The sequence below is a fragment of the Elephantulus edwardii genome, unplaced genomic scaffold (genome assembly GCF_000299155.1).
Source record: "Elephantulus edwardii isolate Elephantulus edwardi_28Jun2011 unplaced genomic scaffold, EleEdw1.0 scaffold00039, whole genome shotgun sequence".
Classification (NCBI taxonomy): Eukaryota; Metazoa; Chordata; class Mammalia; order Macroscelidea; family Macroscelididae; genus Elephantulus; species Elephantulus edwardii.
The window spans coordinates 15,655,989-15,673,088 of NW_006399789.1; the positions used below are offsets into that span (position 1 = coordinate 15,655,989).

The 17,100-nt window shown below is 38.3% G+C and overlaps 1 protein-coding gene across 1 annotated transcript in view; it reads right to left on the bottom strand.

Moving 5' to 3' along the window:
* Positions 1–17,100, bottom strand: part of AKAP7 (A kinase (PRKA) anchor protein 7) — a 184,675-nt gene that overhangs the window by 155,667 nt on the left and 11,908 nt on the right. Inside the window, exon 3 of the mRNA XM_006885026.1 lies at positions 12,763–12,908. Coding sequence (XP_006885088.1) covers positions 12,763–12,908 — 146 coding nt within the window. The remainder of the gene's footprint in view (positions 1–12,762; positions 12,909–17,100) is intronic.

The following is a 17,100-nucleotide window of genomic DNA, read 5'->3' on the forward strand; positions in this document are numbered from 1 at the left end:
CACAGTTTGTTATGATCCACACAGTCAAAAATGCCTTTGCATAATCAATGAAACACAGATAGACATTCTTCTGGTATTCTCTGCTTTCAGCCAAGATCCATCTAACATCAGCAACGAGGAAAAATAAAGAACTCAAACTTCAGATGGAGTGATATAAAAAAACTGCTGAGGTTACAAAGAAATTCTAAGTTTTCACTTCAAATCTGTCACAAGTATGATTACCACAAAAGCCGCCTGTTCTGGGGGTGACAGGGTAGGTAGGAAGAAAAGTGCAACAATAAATGGCTGGAAATCTTGAATCTCTGTAAAATTTCATTAAAGTTAAAAATAATAATTAAAAAAATGTAAAAAAAAAAAAGCCGCCTGTTCTCACCAAACCTTCACTTGTTCACTATAAAATGCCCAACTCACCGTACGTACACTGTCAATTCTAACTCAGAGTGACCCTGGAGAATGGAGCAGATCAGCCAGCAGAATTTCCAGTGTAAGTCTTATGGAAGCAGACTGCCACAACACACAATTCTCCAGCACAGAGGCTGGGGGGTTCAGCAGATAGTCTACTGGGTGGTTAGCAGCTGAATGCTTTAACCGCTGTGCCACCAGGATTCCTTTCAACCATAAAATGGGCATGGTAAAATCTGTGTTTTGTTGTTGATACACAATTCACAGGGTTGTGTATAAAAATGAAAGTGAAAGAAATAGAAGCCCTTAAGTCAATCCTGATGCCTGGCAAACTCAGGTGACGCAGAATAGAGCAGCTGTATGTGGCTGTGACATCTCAGCAGACTGCCAGACTTCGGCCGGCGTCTGAGCAACCAACATTTCACTTAGCAGTCAAGCACTCCACAAGTAGGAGTCCTTCCATTCTTACAGCCATTGTTTAAAAGCTTATAAAAACCACTGATGTTTACTTGTCACCTAAGCCCATGCCACTGGCATTATTGCACAATGCGTATTTATAAAAGGTAATACTATAGAGTCATACTTCAATGTGACACTGAAAGTAACTCTTAAAATGAAAAGATTTATCAGGCTCTTTAAGAGTGTGTTGAGTAATATCTTTGACTTAAAACAACAAAATCAAGCATCTATCATCACTGCTAAGCCATAATCCTGGTGCCTAAAAATACTGTCATTAGGAAATTCTTTTTTAAAAAAAACCTCTTAAGCTTTCTCACTCAATGCATGTAAGTAAATGCCTTCAAGGTGGGGAGCATCTGCACGGTGGAAGGGAGCTGTAGTAAAGTACACAGCAGGAGAACCACTTTGACCTCAACCTACTGACATCATTTTTTGGCGTTTCTCAAAGCCTGCACATTAATTGTGCCTAGATTTGCTGTCTCATCAAGATTTATGAGAATTACCACATTAACTTTCTGCCTAACTCTCTCAAAGTTGAGCTGTGTGTTTTCTTAATTGGCCACAACTATGAAAAGAACTAAAAAAAAACTGATGGCATAGCAAAAACTGAAGTAAAAATAAAAATTCAACCCCAGAGAGCAGAAAGATGATAATAATAAGAGCAAAAAAGACTGAATAAGAGAATAAAATATCTTACTAATATATTAACAGAGTGCACAAATCTACTGCCACATTTTCATAAAACCAATAATTTTCACATTATGAAATGATGAAATAGACAGTTAAATGTTAATAAATGCCCTTTAAAATTCTTAGAATATATTTTCTATTATAAAAATTTCTGGCGAACTCTGGTGGCCTAGTGGCAGGAAACTGCACTGCAATCCCAGAGGTGCACGGTTCAAATCCACCAGATGCTCTTCTGAAAAAGGAGGAACAATCGCCTCCTGTACCAGTCAGATCCAATTTGACGGTACATACATAAAAAAAAAAAATTCTTAGAAAAAAAATCATTCATTCCTCATTTCAATCAGCTTCTGACTGCTGTCTTTCATCCCTTACAATGAAGTATATAAAGCCAACATACACATTACAATGAAAACTAATAATCAAACAATTCTAGTCATTAAAGAAATAGGATTTAGAAGTCGATCAAAATTCGTTCTTTTTAAACTAATGTGCAATTGAGAAACACAAACATTTTATATAATTAAGACTTTTTTAAATGTTATTCTACTTCATTTTCAAATTCTAAGTAGAAATATGAAGTCATGATTTTCCATTAATTAAAGCATCCCAAACTTCTAAGAATGTGTTTTAAAAGCAAAGATCATGGAAGAGTGAACACTCAGCTCTTTTAAACTGAATGCCAACAAACAGAGGCCAAAGTAGAGCAACTCATTGTGAATGTGCAAGCTTCCAAAAGTTTGTTTGCAGGTCACTTATTTGGAACTTGGAATACAATCTCCCATTGAAACAATGTTATAAATGGTACTTCTTTTCCCAGGCTTTCCCACAAAAGCTCATAAGTACTTTTAAAAGAAAAGTAACATTAGGTGCTTTTTAAAAAACCAAAAACAACAAAAAATTTAGCTTATACTCATGGAAGATATAAAACATTATCTGTTACTATTGCCCAATTACTAAGTCTTCTTTCCTGTATTTGTGCATAAGTTTTCTGTCACCTACAAGTAAATCTCTTGAGAGGGAGACACTATATTATGTAGTTTCAAGGTCACCTGAAATGTACTTTTCACATTATCACAGTCATCATATCTCCCTCAAAATTGGTAACTGTTGTTGAATCTCTGCTATAAAATCAGCATTTATAACATTTGTATTTATTAAATGTTTCAATTGTAACTTGATATGCCAGAAACATATCTAAATCCCTGAAATGTCAGCATTTGTGTAACTACTCAATCAAGGTTTGGAATGAACTACAAGTTTTGAGATGAATACAAACCAGTGTCAAGTTGCAATGATGACAAATGATAAAATCCACGCAAGCCTCCAACAAGGAGTGGGGACTAAACTCAGTACATTCGCAGGTAGAGGTTTGAGATGAGCTTTCAGTATTCACAAAACCACAAAAGAAAAATCCAGCTAGTAAAGGTTTTCCCGAGGGCAGAAGGAACATAGCAAGTTAAAGGCGCTCACCCAGGAAGAACTAAGAAGACAGAAGAGGCTGGGGAGGTGCATAAGTGCACACAATACAGAAACGTAACAAAGCATGGGAAGGAGCTTGTCTGTTTCCTCCTCTTAACGAGAAAACACTATCAATTTATGAGCAGATAGATGGTATGTTCAGACTTGGCTTTAGAAAATAAACAGTTCAAAGAACTAAAGGGATAAACAGCAAGAATGTTACTTTAAGAATTAAGGTGCTGTTCAAAATAAACTACTTAAACGTCTCCAGCAAACAGAAAAGGAACAGCATGATAATGCCACAGACTCTAAAAGAAAGGAAATTATAAGGATAAGAGCTGAGATCAATGGAACATAAAACAAACCATTGAACCCTCCAACAAAACCAGGACCTGTCAGGATTGCAGTGCAGCATCTTACCATCAGGCCACTAGAGCTCCCTCGTTCTTTGAAAGGGTTAATAAAATAGACAAACTGTTGGCAAATTTAACAACAGCAAATGAAGACACAAGTAACCCACATAAGAAATTAAAGAGATGACATCACAACAGAGCCAACCAAAATTAAATCAATAGTACTGAAATATTATGAAAAGCTATACTTCGACCCAGAAACTTGCAATTTACCCAAATTGACAAAGACAGAAATGGAACACTTGAACAGACTCATCACAAAAAAAACAAAAAATGGGTCAGAAAAGGCCCCCCTCTCCAATAAAGTCCTGGCCTCGATGGTTTACAGGTGAATTCTACCATATTCAGAGATGAACTATCCCCAAACCTATTGAAATTATTTTTAAAAAATAGAAAAAGAAGTCAATTTATGACATAAGCATAACTCTAACAAAACCAGCAAAAGAGAACATCAAGAAAGAAAACTACAGACCAATTATTGCTCATCAATATCAATGCAAAAATCTTTTAACAAAATCCCAGCCAACAGTCTACAATGGCACATTTAAAAACAAACAAATCATCACAACCAAGTGGGACGCACAACAGTAATGCAGGGATAGTTCAACATTCAGAAAAATAATTGTCATTTTTTACACTGAGAAAGCAAAGTACAAGAACCACATGATCCTGTCAACTGATGCCAAAATAGCTTTCAACAAAATCCAGCACTATCACCACTCCTATTCAATACTGCACTGGAAGTTCTAGCAAACTCTGTAAGGTAAGGAAAGGAAATAAGAGTCATACAAAATGGCAGAGGTGGTAATACTGTCACTAAATGCTGATGATTTGACAGGGTACCTAGAAAATCCCCAAAGACTCAACAACAACAACAAAACCTGTTAGACCTGGTAGAACAATTTAGTAGAGTGTCGGGACACAAGATTAGTATACAAAAGTCACCGGGATTTCCCTGTGTTGTTGTTCTTATGTGCCGTCAACTCGCCTGCGACTCATAGCGACCCTACGTACAATAGCCCTAAACTCTGCCCTATCCTATGCCAATCTCACCATCTCCGACACCCCTACCCCCATTACCCCAGTCACAAAATCAATCCATCTCATTGAGGGTCTTGCCCTATAGCAAGAAAGAAAACACAAGAAAGGAAATTAAGAAACCAATACCATTTACAATAGTCAACCACAAGGTGAAATACTTGGGAATAGACCTAACTGGAGACACAAAAGACCTGTATAAGAAAAACTATAAAATGCTAATATAACAATAAGAGAGCTAACTAAATGGGAAAATTCCCTGTTTATGGACAGGAAGATTCAATATAGTGAATCTACAAGTTCAATGCAATTCAAATACAAATACTGAATTCATTCTTCAGAAGACAAAAAAGACCATTTCCATTTTAGTCTGAAAGGAAAGTGACTCAGAATAGGCAAACCTCTTTTTAAAAACAACAAGCAAGTTGCAGGTACCTCACTTTCTGATCTCAAAACCTACTACACAGCTGTAGTAATCAAAACATCATGGTATTAGTACAATGACAAGCACAGAGACTAGAACTGAGAACGCAGAAATCAGCCCATCAACCTATGGAAAACTGGTACCTCACAATGTAATAAAACCTATTAGATGAGGAAAGAACAGCCTTTTCTACAAAAGGTGCTGGCAAAACTAGATATATACCTGCAGAAAAATGACACAGGATCCACACCTCACAATATAAACAAAAACCAACCAAAGTGGATAAGAGATCAAGAGGTAAAACTTCAACCATAAAGATCATAAGACACAAAATGGGAACAAAATTAGAAACTCTGGCCTACAGCATAATTAGGCTTGCAAACACAGCCAAAAATGCACAACTGGAAGAAGATAAGATCAATAAACGGGACCTTCTCAAAATCAAGTATGCATCAAAAACTTTCTCCAATAGCTTAAAAAGAAGGCCCAGAGGTCTGGAAAAAAAATATTTGGCAATAACATTTCAGGTAAGAGGCTGTAAACCAAAGTTTATAGGATATTTGAGGACCTCCACAAGCAAAAGACTATTAATGCAATCACAAAACAGGCAGAAGACATGAAGACTCTTCTCAAAGGAGGACATTTCCATAACCAAAAAACAAAAGACAAAAGCAACAAAAGAAACAGCAACCAGAACAACCATGAGATACCACCTCACTCCAGCAGCAGTAGTGAAGTTCAACAAAACAGCAAACAAATGCTGAAAAGGATGCAGAGAGACTGGAATGCTTATGTACTGCTGGTGTGACTGTAACGTCGTATAACTGCTATGGGAGGTAGTTTGGTGTTTCCTTAAAAAGCTGAATATAGAAATCCCAAATGACCCAGCTACTCCACTTCTAGGAATATGCCCCAAGGAAATCATAGAAGAAACATGAATGGACATTTGTATACCTATGTTCACAGTAACATTATTTACAATAATAACAAAATGGAAGCAGCCCAAATTCCCACAAACAAAACAATATATTGAGAAATTGTGGTACATTCACACAATGGAATAGAAGAGTAATAATTTTGTAAAGTACTATAACAACTTGGGAGAGACTAGACCATTTTGCTGAGTGCAGTATCTCTGTGACATAAGGACAAATATTGCATATGGCTACTATTGTGAAAAAATAGGAGGATAATTAAGACGTGTAAAAATGTTCAGCACAGAAAGGAGAGAAGGAAGGTAGAAAAAGAGTAAAGGGAAAATTACTGGGATAGCAGAGGTTAGTGGGCGGTAGAGTAAGGGGGGAAGTTCAACGAGGGCTTGAAAAGACAGGTGATAATAAGCACAGAGCAATGGTAATTAATTACATAAAATAAAATGCATGTGAATGCTTGGATAAAACACAAAGTACATGTGCAGAACATTATGTTTATGAATGGTGATATGAAAATCAATTTTAAAAAGGGAGGGAAGAATTTAGGTGCTCCTGACTCAACCTATGATATTCTCTCACCTCATGTGCATATGCAAATTGGACTTTGGGTAAGGAAGACTGAAGAAGAATTGATGTCTTTGAACTCTGGTGTTGGTTAAGAGTACTGAATATACCACGTACTGTCAAAAGAACAAACAAGTCTGTTCTGGAAGAAATAAACCCAGAGCTCTCCTTAGAACAATGACTGTGAGACTGTGTCTACATACTTTGGGCATGTTGTCAGAAGAGGTCAGTACTGGAAGGCATTATGCCTGTAAAGGTGGAAGGTCAGTAAAAGTGAGGAAGAACTTCAATGAGATGAACTTGCACAGTATCTGCAACAGTGGCCTCAGGCATAGCAAAGATTGTGGGGCTGGAGCAGGACTGGGTAGTGTTTTGCTCATTTGTACATAAGGTCTCTAGGAATTGGAGTTGAGTTTGATGTACCTAAAAATAAAATACCCATGCCCATACATAGTTGTGACAGACAATAGCTCATATTCATACAAGTGTATACTATATGACACAAATACATACCAATATATATTATGCAGATGACACAAACTTGATTGCCCAAACTGAAGAGGACCTGAAGTATTTGCTAGAGAGAGAGAGAGAGAGAGAGAACTGTAGTCTTCAATATGGATTGAAGCTCTACACCAAGAAGACAAAGATTCTCACCACTGGGTCAATTGGCAGCACCATGATGGATGGAGAAGAGACTGACGTTATTAACAATTACAGCTTGCTTGACTCCACAATAAACACTCTTGGGACCAGCAGTCAAGAAATAAAAAGACATTGTGCTGGGAAAATCTGCTGTTAGGGACCTAAAAACTAAAAAGCCACAATGTCTGTCTAGAGACTAAGGCATGCCTAATTCAGGCCATGGTCTTTGCAATTACTTGTTATGCATCACAGAGCCGGACAATGACTAAGGAAGACAGAAGAAGAGTCGATGCCTTTGAGTGTGGTGCTGGAGAAGAGTCTTGAACACACCATGGACCACCAAGAAATCAAGGAAGTCTGTCTTTAAGAGGGTGAAACCAAGTTTCTCCTTGGAGGCTAGGTCTTTAAAACTTCATCTAACATACTTTGAGCATGTGGCTAAGAGTGACCAGTCCTTGGAGAAGAACATCATGTTTGGAAGGGTGGAGGGACAGCGCAGGAGAGGAAGACCCTAGATGAGATAGACTGGTACAGTAACTGGGGCCATGGGGGTGTGTGTGTCAGAATCAATGAGACTGGCTCAGGACTGGGCAGGCTTCAGAGGTGCTGTACATAGGGTCGCTATGAGTAGCAGGTGACTCAACGGCACAAAACAACAACACATGCTATAAATATATCCATGTATACAAGAGAACCAAGTGTAAAGTTATGTAAACCTTCTAATCATAACACAACACCCTAAAAGGAAGAATTGCTATTCTAGAGTATCAGGACCACAGTCTCTATAGACATCAAGGTCAACTGACATAAATAGTTCAGAGACACAATGTTCTCCTCCTAACTTTGATGAATAGTGACTGAATGTGATGATTACTACTATGTATCAATATGGCCATAATCTTCAGTACAATGTAATTATTTTGTGTGTTATAAATTCTAACCTCTGTGATGTGAAAAATGGAGAATTACAAATAGATCTGTAAATATTAATCTTACTTGATTAGGAGCAGATAACTTTAGGGATGTAACCTGCATAGCATTTTTGTTTGCACTCTGGAAGAAAGCTAGACAGCTTTTTGTCATATGTGTATCTGGCTATATAGCTCACAGTCTCAGGCTAGAACCAGTGGCTTGTCATACTTGCCAACTTTGGACTCCTCAGTCTGTGACCGTGTTTTCCCACAAGGGGAAACCAAGCCTTTGGATACACAAGCCTCTGAAGAAAATAGCCAGCAGTCTCCAAAGCCAGGCATCTTCAACCTTGCTTCCCAACAACCCCTTGGATTTGTCAGACTCTGAAGCCAGTGAACTCCAAACCTAGCAGGCTGAGATCTTGCCTGCCTAGTGAGGACTTAAATGCTGCCTCCAAAATGCCTGTCTTTTGAGGTCTGATCTACAGACCTCAGATCTGTCTCTATAACTATGTGAGCCGTTTTATTAAAATCAATCAATCTCTCTCTCTCCTCTCTCTCTCTCTCTAACGCACACACACACACACTAAATTAATTGTTTTTATTTTCTAACAAACTCAATCTAAGAAACAGGGGTCCTAAAAGCTTGTGAGCAGCTACCAATGGTAAAAGTTTAGAATGTTTCTATCCAGAGAAAAGAAAAATGCATAGACAAAATTTGTCCAAAAGACTAATAAACAATGTAACTTTAATCCCCATCATATTGAGACCAGAAGAACTACACTGTACCTAGTTACCTCTGTTGCCTGCTCAAAAGGTGATCACGGGAGAAAGTTCTCAGCAGAGTGAGCTAAGAACCAAAACAAAATTCAAACATATAAAAACAGCCAGGCTTATTAGTCTGGTAAAGACTGATGGAATCTTAATAATCTTTTGACCCTGGAACAAAACATAGACCTGTGGCTCAACCCTTGGCCAAATGAAGGGCACGCTGTGAGGTAAAAACATCTGGGAGGTACCCCCACCCTAGAACAATCAATAAAATGAGATGATAAATACAGTATTTTCCCAGGGGGGAAAGCTAGGCAGACAGGTGGAGGTGACACCAAAGGCATTCACTGAAAGAATCATAGGGAGGAAGAAAAGGAGTGTGGGTAAAAAAGTGAGTGTTAAAAGGTATGTCATATATCTAGTTGGGTGGCATTTTTGGTTTTTGTAGGGTATATTCTCGGCAGTGCAAATGCTGGGTCAAACAGTATTTCTATTTCCAACTCTTTGAGAAAGCACCAGATTGCCCTCCATATTGGTTGCACCATTTTACACTCCCACCAACAGTGAATAAAGGTTTTAATTTCTCCATAAACAAATATATGCACATCCATGTTTATTGCTGTATTGTTCACAATGGCAAAGAGATGGAAGCAAGCAAAGTGTCCATCAACAAATGAATGGATAGAGAAGCTGTGGTATATTCATATAATGAAATATTATGCAGCACCGAAAAAGAAGAATCTCATAAAATATTATACAAAATGGGTGACCCTGGAAGACATTATGCTGAGTGAAATATCTCAGTCACAAAAGGGCAAATACTGCATAATGCTGCTTTTATAGAATAGGACTGAGATAGGTGTTGGGGGAAAAACAAAGAAAAGAGGCAATAAACAAAGCATACTGCATTGAAATAGATGAGGGAAAGAACTATCTAAAGGAAATAAATAAGTAGGTATTATTTGCATGACAATAGTCCGGAATAAGGGGTGCACAGAAAAGTGGACTGGGGGAGGGGGAAGGAGGAAATTGTACAACAATGAATGAATGGAAATCCAAGTTTTTCTGTAAACTTCTGTTTAAATATCAATTAAAAAAGAAAATATATTTATTTTTAAAAAAGTTATGTCATATAACCATGATAGTGTACACAGAAAACCCCAAAGACTCAACAAAAACTGTTAGAGCTAGTAAGCCAGTTTTTAGTAGAGTGGCAGGATACAAGATCAATATCCAAAAATCACTGGGATTCCTCTACAGTAACAAAGAGAACTCTGAGAAGGAAATAAAAAAAGGAATGCCATTTACAATAGCCAACCACAAACTGAGATACGTGAGAGTGAACCTAACTGGAGATACGTAAGACCCATACAAATAAAACTACAGAGCATGTCTGTGAGAGACCTCAATAGATGAAAAAAAAAAGTGTCTGTTCTCAATATTGTGAAAACGTTGATCCTACCAAAAGCAATCTACATGTTCAATGCAATCCTGATCCAGATACCAAATTCATTTTTCAAGAAGATTGAAAGGGAAATCATCAAGTTTATCTGGAGAGGCAAAAGATCCCAAATAAGCAAAACACTTCTGAGAAACAAAAATAAAGTAGGAGACATAACACTCCCTGACCTCAAAACCTCCTACACAGCAGTAATAACCAAAACAGCATGGTACTGGTGCAATGACAGGCACATAGACCAATGGAACAGAATTGAGAACCCAGAAACAGACCCACCTATCTATGGTTAACTGATATTCGACAAGGAAATCAAAGCTATCAAATGGAGAAATTACAATCTCTACAACAAATGGTGCTGGCAAAACTGGACTTCCACCTGTAGAAAGCTGAAACAGGATCTCACATCATAGACAAAATCAATTCAAAGTGGATCAGAGATCTGGGAGTAAAGCCCAAAACCATGAAGCTCATTAAAGACAAACTGGGATCAAGCATAGAAGGCCTAGTCTACGATATAAATAGACTGCCAAATATGGCCAGAAAAGCACAATCTGACGAGGATAAAAGTGATGAATGGGACCTACTAAAGATTAAATCCCTATACACATCAGAAACTTTTCCAACAGAGTGAAAAGAAAACCTACTTACTGGGAACAAATTTTTGGCAATACAATCTCAGACAAGAATTTCATAACAAAAGTTTACAGAACCCTGCTGGGCCTCCACAAGAAAAAGACTGATAATCCAACTACAAAATTGGCAAAGGACATGGAAAGACTTTTTCAAAGGAAGATATTCGAATGGCAAGCAGATGTATGAAGAAATGCTCCAAATCACTGATCATAAGAGAAATGCAAATCAAAGCAAGTAATAAACGTTGGAGACGATGTGGCAAGATAGGAACTCTTTTACACTGTTGGTGGGATTGTATAATGATACAGTTACTCTAGAAGGCAGTTTGGCACTTCCTCGAAAAGCTGAATACAGAAATTCCATATGACCTAGCTATTCCACTGCTTGAATATACCCTGAGAAAATGAGAACTGAGGCACAAATAGAGACTTTTACACCAATGTTTATAGCAGCATTATTCACCATCACAAGAACATGGAAACAGCCCAGATGTCCAAACACAATCAAATGGATTGAGAAATTATGATACATCCACACAATCGAATACTGTGCAGCACACAGGAGCAATGATTTTGTAAATTAGTACTTAACTTGGGAGGGACTGGAGAGCATTATGCTGAATGAACTCAGTCCCATAAGGACAGATACTGGAGAATGAGAATGAGGATCCAAGGTGGAAGGAGGGTGAAAGCAGAGGGGTGAGGCTGGGCTGGGTGGGGTGGTGAATCATAGTCATACAATCTGATGGGGGGGATAAAGGAAATGGAAAGATCCAGTGCAAAAAAAAATGTATTCAAACTTTGTAACTAAACCAGTACAAAAAAATTCATTAAAAAAAAATTAAAGAATTTTTCTTTTAATTTTCAAAGAGAAGAACAAACTGGGGGGCAGGGAGGACAGGGAGAAAAGTGCAACAATGAACGAATGGAAATCCAAAGTCTCTGTAAATTTTCATTAAAATTAGTAATAATAATAACAAAACAAAACATTCTAGCATACAAGATGGAAAATTAATTTACTCTGAAATTCTCACTCAAATCAGTTTACTTTTTTAAAAAAAGAACAAATTCATTATTTCAGGTGGATGTTATCATTTGGTTTTATACCTAAGGAAGCTGAAATTCACAAAAAATAAGTAACCTGAGTACAGTGAAGTCTGTGACCCTGTTGACATCCTAACAAGGTCTATGGGATTCCCAACTACTGTTTCCACTATGTGCACACCCTCACTAAAGCTAAGAACCAATAAAGATTACAATCACTTACAGGCTGAAACCTAGAGCTGCATCTCCCTCCTGTCACCCAGTGATCCAACTCCTACCATCAATCAACTAAGTGGTCAATGGTAAGAACTTTTCTGTCCTCTTTATGTTGTGTCTCATTCTTCACCTGCCTTAGGCTACCACCACATCAATCCATCAATCTTCACCGGATCGGGTAAGAAGGCAGAAAAGGCTAGGATGGGAGTTGGGATAGGTCTGGAGGACCATGAACTGTAAATGCTGTTGTGAAGGGAGAAACATAAAATGGCCTAATTAAAGTAGCACATATAAGTGCTTATCAAACATTTGTACTAAGAGACTGTGATAGGGAGATAAAATCTAAGCAAGAAATGAACTAAAGAACTTGGATTCTTTCTCTAACTACAATTCACATGTCCTGTGGGGAGTCTGTTCATCTACACAACTTTCCATTTCCTTAAGAACTGACTTCCCTCCCACTGCACTCTGGAGCAACCCCCTTGCTGACTTCCTGCTTCCTTCTCACGTCGTGTTGGTACACATGACCCAAATATCAAAGTAAATCTGTCCATACAACTTATAAAAATTTTAACGTGCAATTATCAACTGTGTTAAAACCTGGATCTCCTTAACAACTCCCAGGACTATCTTACCATCCCACCCCCTAGAATCAAATCTACTTTGGCATAAACCTTAAAATAAAATAATGAGGGGGGAAGTACCTCTTTGTTGGTGATTGGAATGGATAAAAAATAGTTGGGCTGATAATCTTTATATTTCTTCTTCTTCTTCTTCTTCTTCATTTGATCTTTCCTGTTCCACTCATTTTCTTCATCTGTCTTCGAATGTATTTGAGGTGCATCAGTGACTATAGGAAAAAGAGTCAAGCATTAGTACTCCTGATGCATTTAGACAAAGGAACTATAGTAATGAAAAAACAGGAAACAAGTAATGCATAAGTAGTTATCATTCTCAAGTGTCATCTAATCAAAGGCAGGAACTGACAAACTCTTCTGTGAAGAACCTGATAGTAAATATTGTGGACACTAGAGATTATACTCTTCGTCCCAACTAACTTTCCTTACAAAAGGTGGTCAGTCAAATTTTGATCATTCTTTCACCCAGACCAAAATTTTCATAAAACTAGGAGAGAAGTTTTTCAACTATCTTTTATATGTTTCTAAAATCAGGTGGGATAGACTCAAAAGTATATTTTGGTTCTCTCAGACTCCATTTGCTTCAACATCAATTTGAACTCCACATGAATAATTAATGATCTGTTTCACAGAGAGCCCTTGGCCTTGTTTTGACTGCAATATTGATTCTTTGCAAGATGCAGTCAGTCTGATTCCTGTGTAGTCTATCAAGAGAGGTCCATGTATACTGTCGCTGATTATATTTTATTAAAAAATGGTATCTGTCCAGAATGAAGGCTGCATAGTGGAGTGGCCTTGGGGGGAGAGATTGTATAACAATGAAAGAATTTTTCTTTTACTTTTCAAAGACAAGAGTGAATTGGGGAGGAAAGGGTGGGCAGTTAGAAAAGTGCAACAATGAATGAATGGAAATCCAAAGTCTGTAAACTTTCATTAAAATTAATTAAAAAATGGTATCTATAATTAATAATCAAGAGCAACAGTCTCTCTGGAGACTAAGGTCCGTCTGATACAGGCCATGGTCTTTGCAATCACTTGTTATGCATCAGAGAGTTGGACAATGTCTAGGGAGGACAGAAGGAGAGTGGATGCTTTTGAGCTGTGGTGCTGGAGAACAGTACTGAATGTACCATGGACTGCCAAGAAAACAAACAGATTCATCCTATAGAGGATTAAACCAAGCAACTCCCTGGAGGCAAAGATTTGGGGGCTTTGTCTGACATACTTTGGGCATGTTGCAAGGAGGGACAGGTCCTTGGAGAGGGACATCATGCTTGGGAGGGTGGAGGGATGGTGCAAGAGAGGAAGACCCTCTATGAGGTGGATTGATTCAGTGACTGGGGTAATCGGGATGGGTGTGTCAGAGGCAGTGTGATTCGCACAGGATAGAGCAGGGTTTAGGGCTGTTGTACATAACGTCACTATGAGTCGCAAACGACTCGATGGCACATAACAACAGCAACAACATAATTAATAAATTCTATCATTCAATCACCAGCTCCATTCATAATTTCTAATTACCAGCCCTCATTCTGCCAAAAGAATAAACAAAGCTCTCTTGGAGGAAGTGCATCCAGAGTGCTTCCTAGAAGCAAGGATGTTGAACCTTAGTCTCACATACACTGGACATACTGGGGAAGGGGGAACAGTCCTTGGAAAAAGACATCATGCTGGAAAGGTGCAGGGTCAAGAGAGAAATATCCCCGGCAAGATGGGCTGAGGCAGTGGCTGTAACAATGAACTCAAGCGTATCAGAGATTGGGAGGATGGAGCAGGATGGTCCAATATTTAAATCTGTTGTTCACGGGGTCACTATGTTGACTCAGTGGCACCTAACAACAACATCCTCTGTACATTCATCTGTCATTTCTAGAACACAGCCACTTGCAAGAGTACCATTCTCCCAAGAGTGGTTGATGGCCACTTTTATACGGCAAATCAATGCAAAACTTTGAGAGAATGTTTAGAGACATTCATAGCAACTTCTTGTTGTTGTGTCATCAAGTCAGAACCAACTCACAGCTCACCTTCCAGTGGGTTTTCAGAGGCAGTTAATCACATATGAGGAAACTGGTCATCCTTCTCCTGTGGAACAGCTGGTAGATTCAAACCACATGCCTTTGGGATTACAGCACAGCTTCTTACCACTAGCCCACCGGAGCTCCCTCTGATCTAGCTACCAGAGAGTCATTCTCTAGGCTGGAGTCAGAGGCTCCTTGTAGAGCTTTCTTTTTAAACGTGAAATTTTCTAATAAATCACTTTTCATTCACAAACCTATTATTTATTTGGCAACAAATATAAAATATTTCAAAACTAACACTCTGGTCTTTGCCTTGTACAGTTTGGGAAATACTTCAGAGTACTTTGAAAGTTATCATTAAAAGACTTGTTTACCAAGAATTCCAATTATAGAGCTATGGCTCCTTCAAAAAAAATAACAAGCTATATAATATATCACTGTCTCTCCTTTTCTTAACAGATTCTGTCAGAGAGCTACCAACTGAAAAAAAAAAAAAAAACCACACTAGTATTCACTGAATTCTCAATATGTTTTCTTGAAATGTAGTTTATGTTCAAAGAAAGCACATGACAGAGTGTTTCATAGAGACTTTCTAAAAATCCTAGTAATTTTTTTTTCTCTAAGATAAGATTCTGAGAAAGAAAAAGATGGGGTGGGAGGAAGCCCCACCTGTTCTGTGATCTTAGACAAGTCAAAAACTCTTTAACTCAGTCTCCTACTCCAAAGTACTGAAGAGCAAAGGTGTCTCCCTGGAGACTAAGGTGCGTCTGATAAGGTGCCATGGTCTTTGCAATCACTTGTTATGCGTCAGAGAGTTGGACAATGACTAGGGAAGATAGAAGGAGAATAGATGCCTTTGAGTTTTGGTGTTGGAGAGGAGTACTGAGGGTACCATGGACTGCTAAGAAAACAGATTCATCCTTCAGAGTGTTAAACCAGGCTCCTCCTTAGATGCAAGGATTCTGAGGCTCCATCTAACATACTTTGGACATGTTGTAAGGAGAGAAGGTCCTTGGAGAAGGACATCATGCTTGGGAGGGTGGAGGGCAGCCATAGGAGGGGAAGACCCTCTGTGAGGTGGATTGATTCGGTGACTGGGATAATCGGGATGAGTGTGTCAGAGACAATGAAATTGGCACAGGACAGAGCAGAGTTTAGGGCTGTTGTACATAGGGTCGCTGTGAGTCGCAAGCGACTCGACGGCACATAACAACAACAACCACCTACTCCAAAATAAGAAAACAATAGCTATTTCATAGTTATTTTTAAAATTAAATCAATAAATACATGAAAATACTTAGACTATTTCCTGGAGCAAAGCAAATACTATGATCATAATTGTTAGTTACCATTCAGAAATAAACATCATAAGAAAGACAAGATCCTCTAGCTACTGAAGATCACTTAGAGAAACCGAGATCATTTATTAAACTATTGTGATGTGAAGAGTTTAGTATTCAAAATGGCTTTCTTCATGCAATGATTCAAAATAAGTGACCCTCAAGGACATTATGCTGAGTGAGATATCTCGGTCACAAAAGGACAAAGACCGCATAGTGCCACTGCTGTAGAATGGGACTGACTCCAGGGTTGGGGTAAGACTGAGAAAACCTGGATAAATTATATATACTGCATGGAAATGGATGAGGGAGAGAACAGTTCAAAGCAATATATTACATGGCATTATGATTATCAATAGGAGTCCGGAATGAAGGTCACAGAGTGGAGTATACTTGGGGTGGGGATGGGGGGGTGCGGGGGAATTGTATAACAATGAAAGAATTTTTTTTTTTACTTTTCAAAGAGAAGAGTGAACTGGGGGAAGAGAGGTGGGCGGGGAGAAAAGTGCAACAATGAATGAATGGAAATCCAAAATCTCTCTAAATGTTCATTAAAATTAATTTAAAAAACTGGCTTTCTTAGCCACTGGCTTTCAATGCCAGTGGATGGATGGGAATATATAAATAGGGTGTGTTAGCCTATCCACAAGACGATTGGCTAGTTTCACCAAGCCACAAGCGGATTGGCTAGACTTGCTTTTAAACTGAGTGCATTCAGCAGCAGCAGCAGAACCTCACCACCATGTGAGATTTGCTCTGTAAACATCTACTCAAATCATGTAAGACGTAAGAAAAATGTGAGTATTCATTAGGTATTATATGACATTTCTAGTTACATTTTGTATGCTATTTTGAATATTTTAGAAAGATTTCCTATCAATCTTCATAATTTTTTTTAAGCAAACGGTCATTACAAAGACAGAAGAGGAAGAAAAGACCAAAACGGATGTCAGAAGAGACTCTGAAGATTGCACTGGAGCGTAGAGAAGCCAAAGCACAAGGAAGAAGTCAAGATACTAAAGAGCTGAACAGAAGATTCCAAA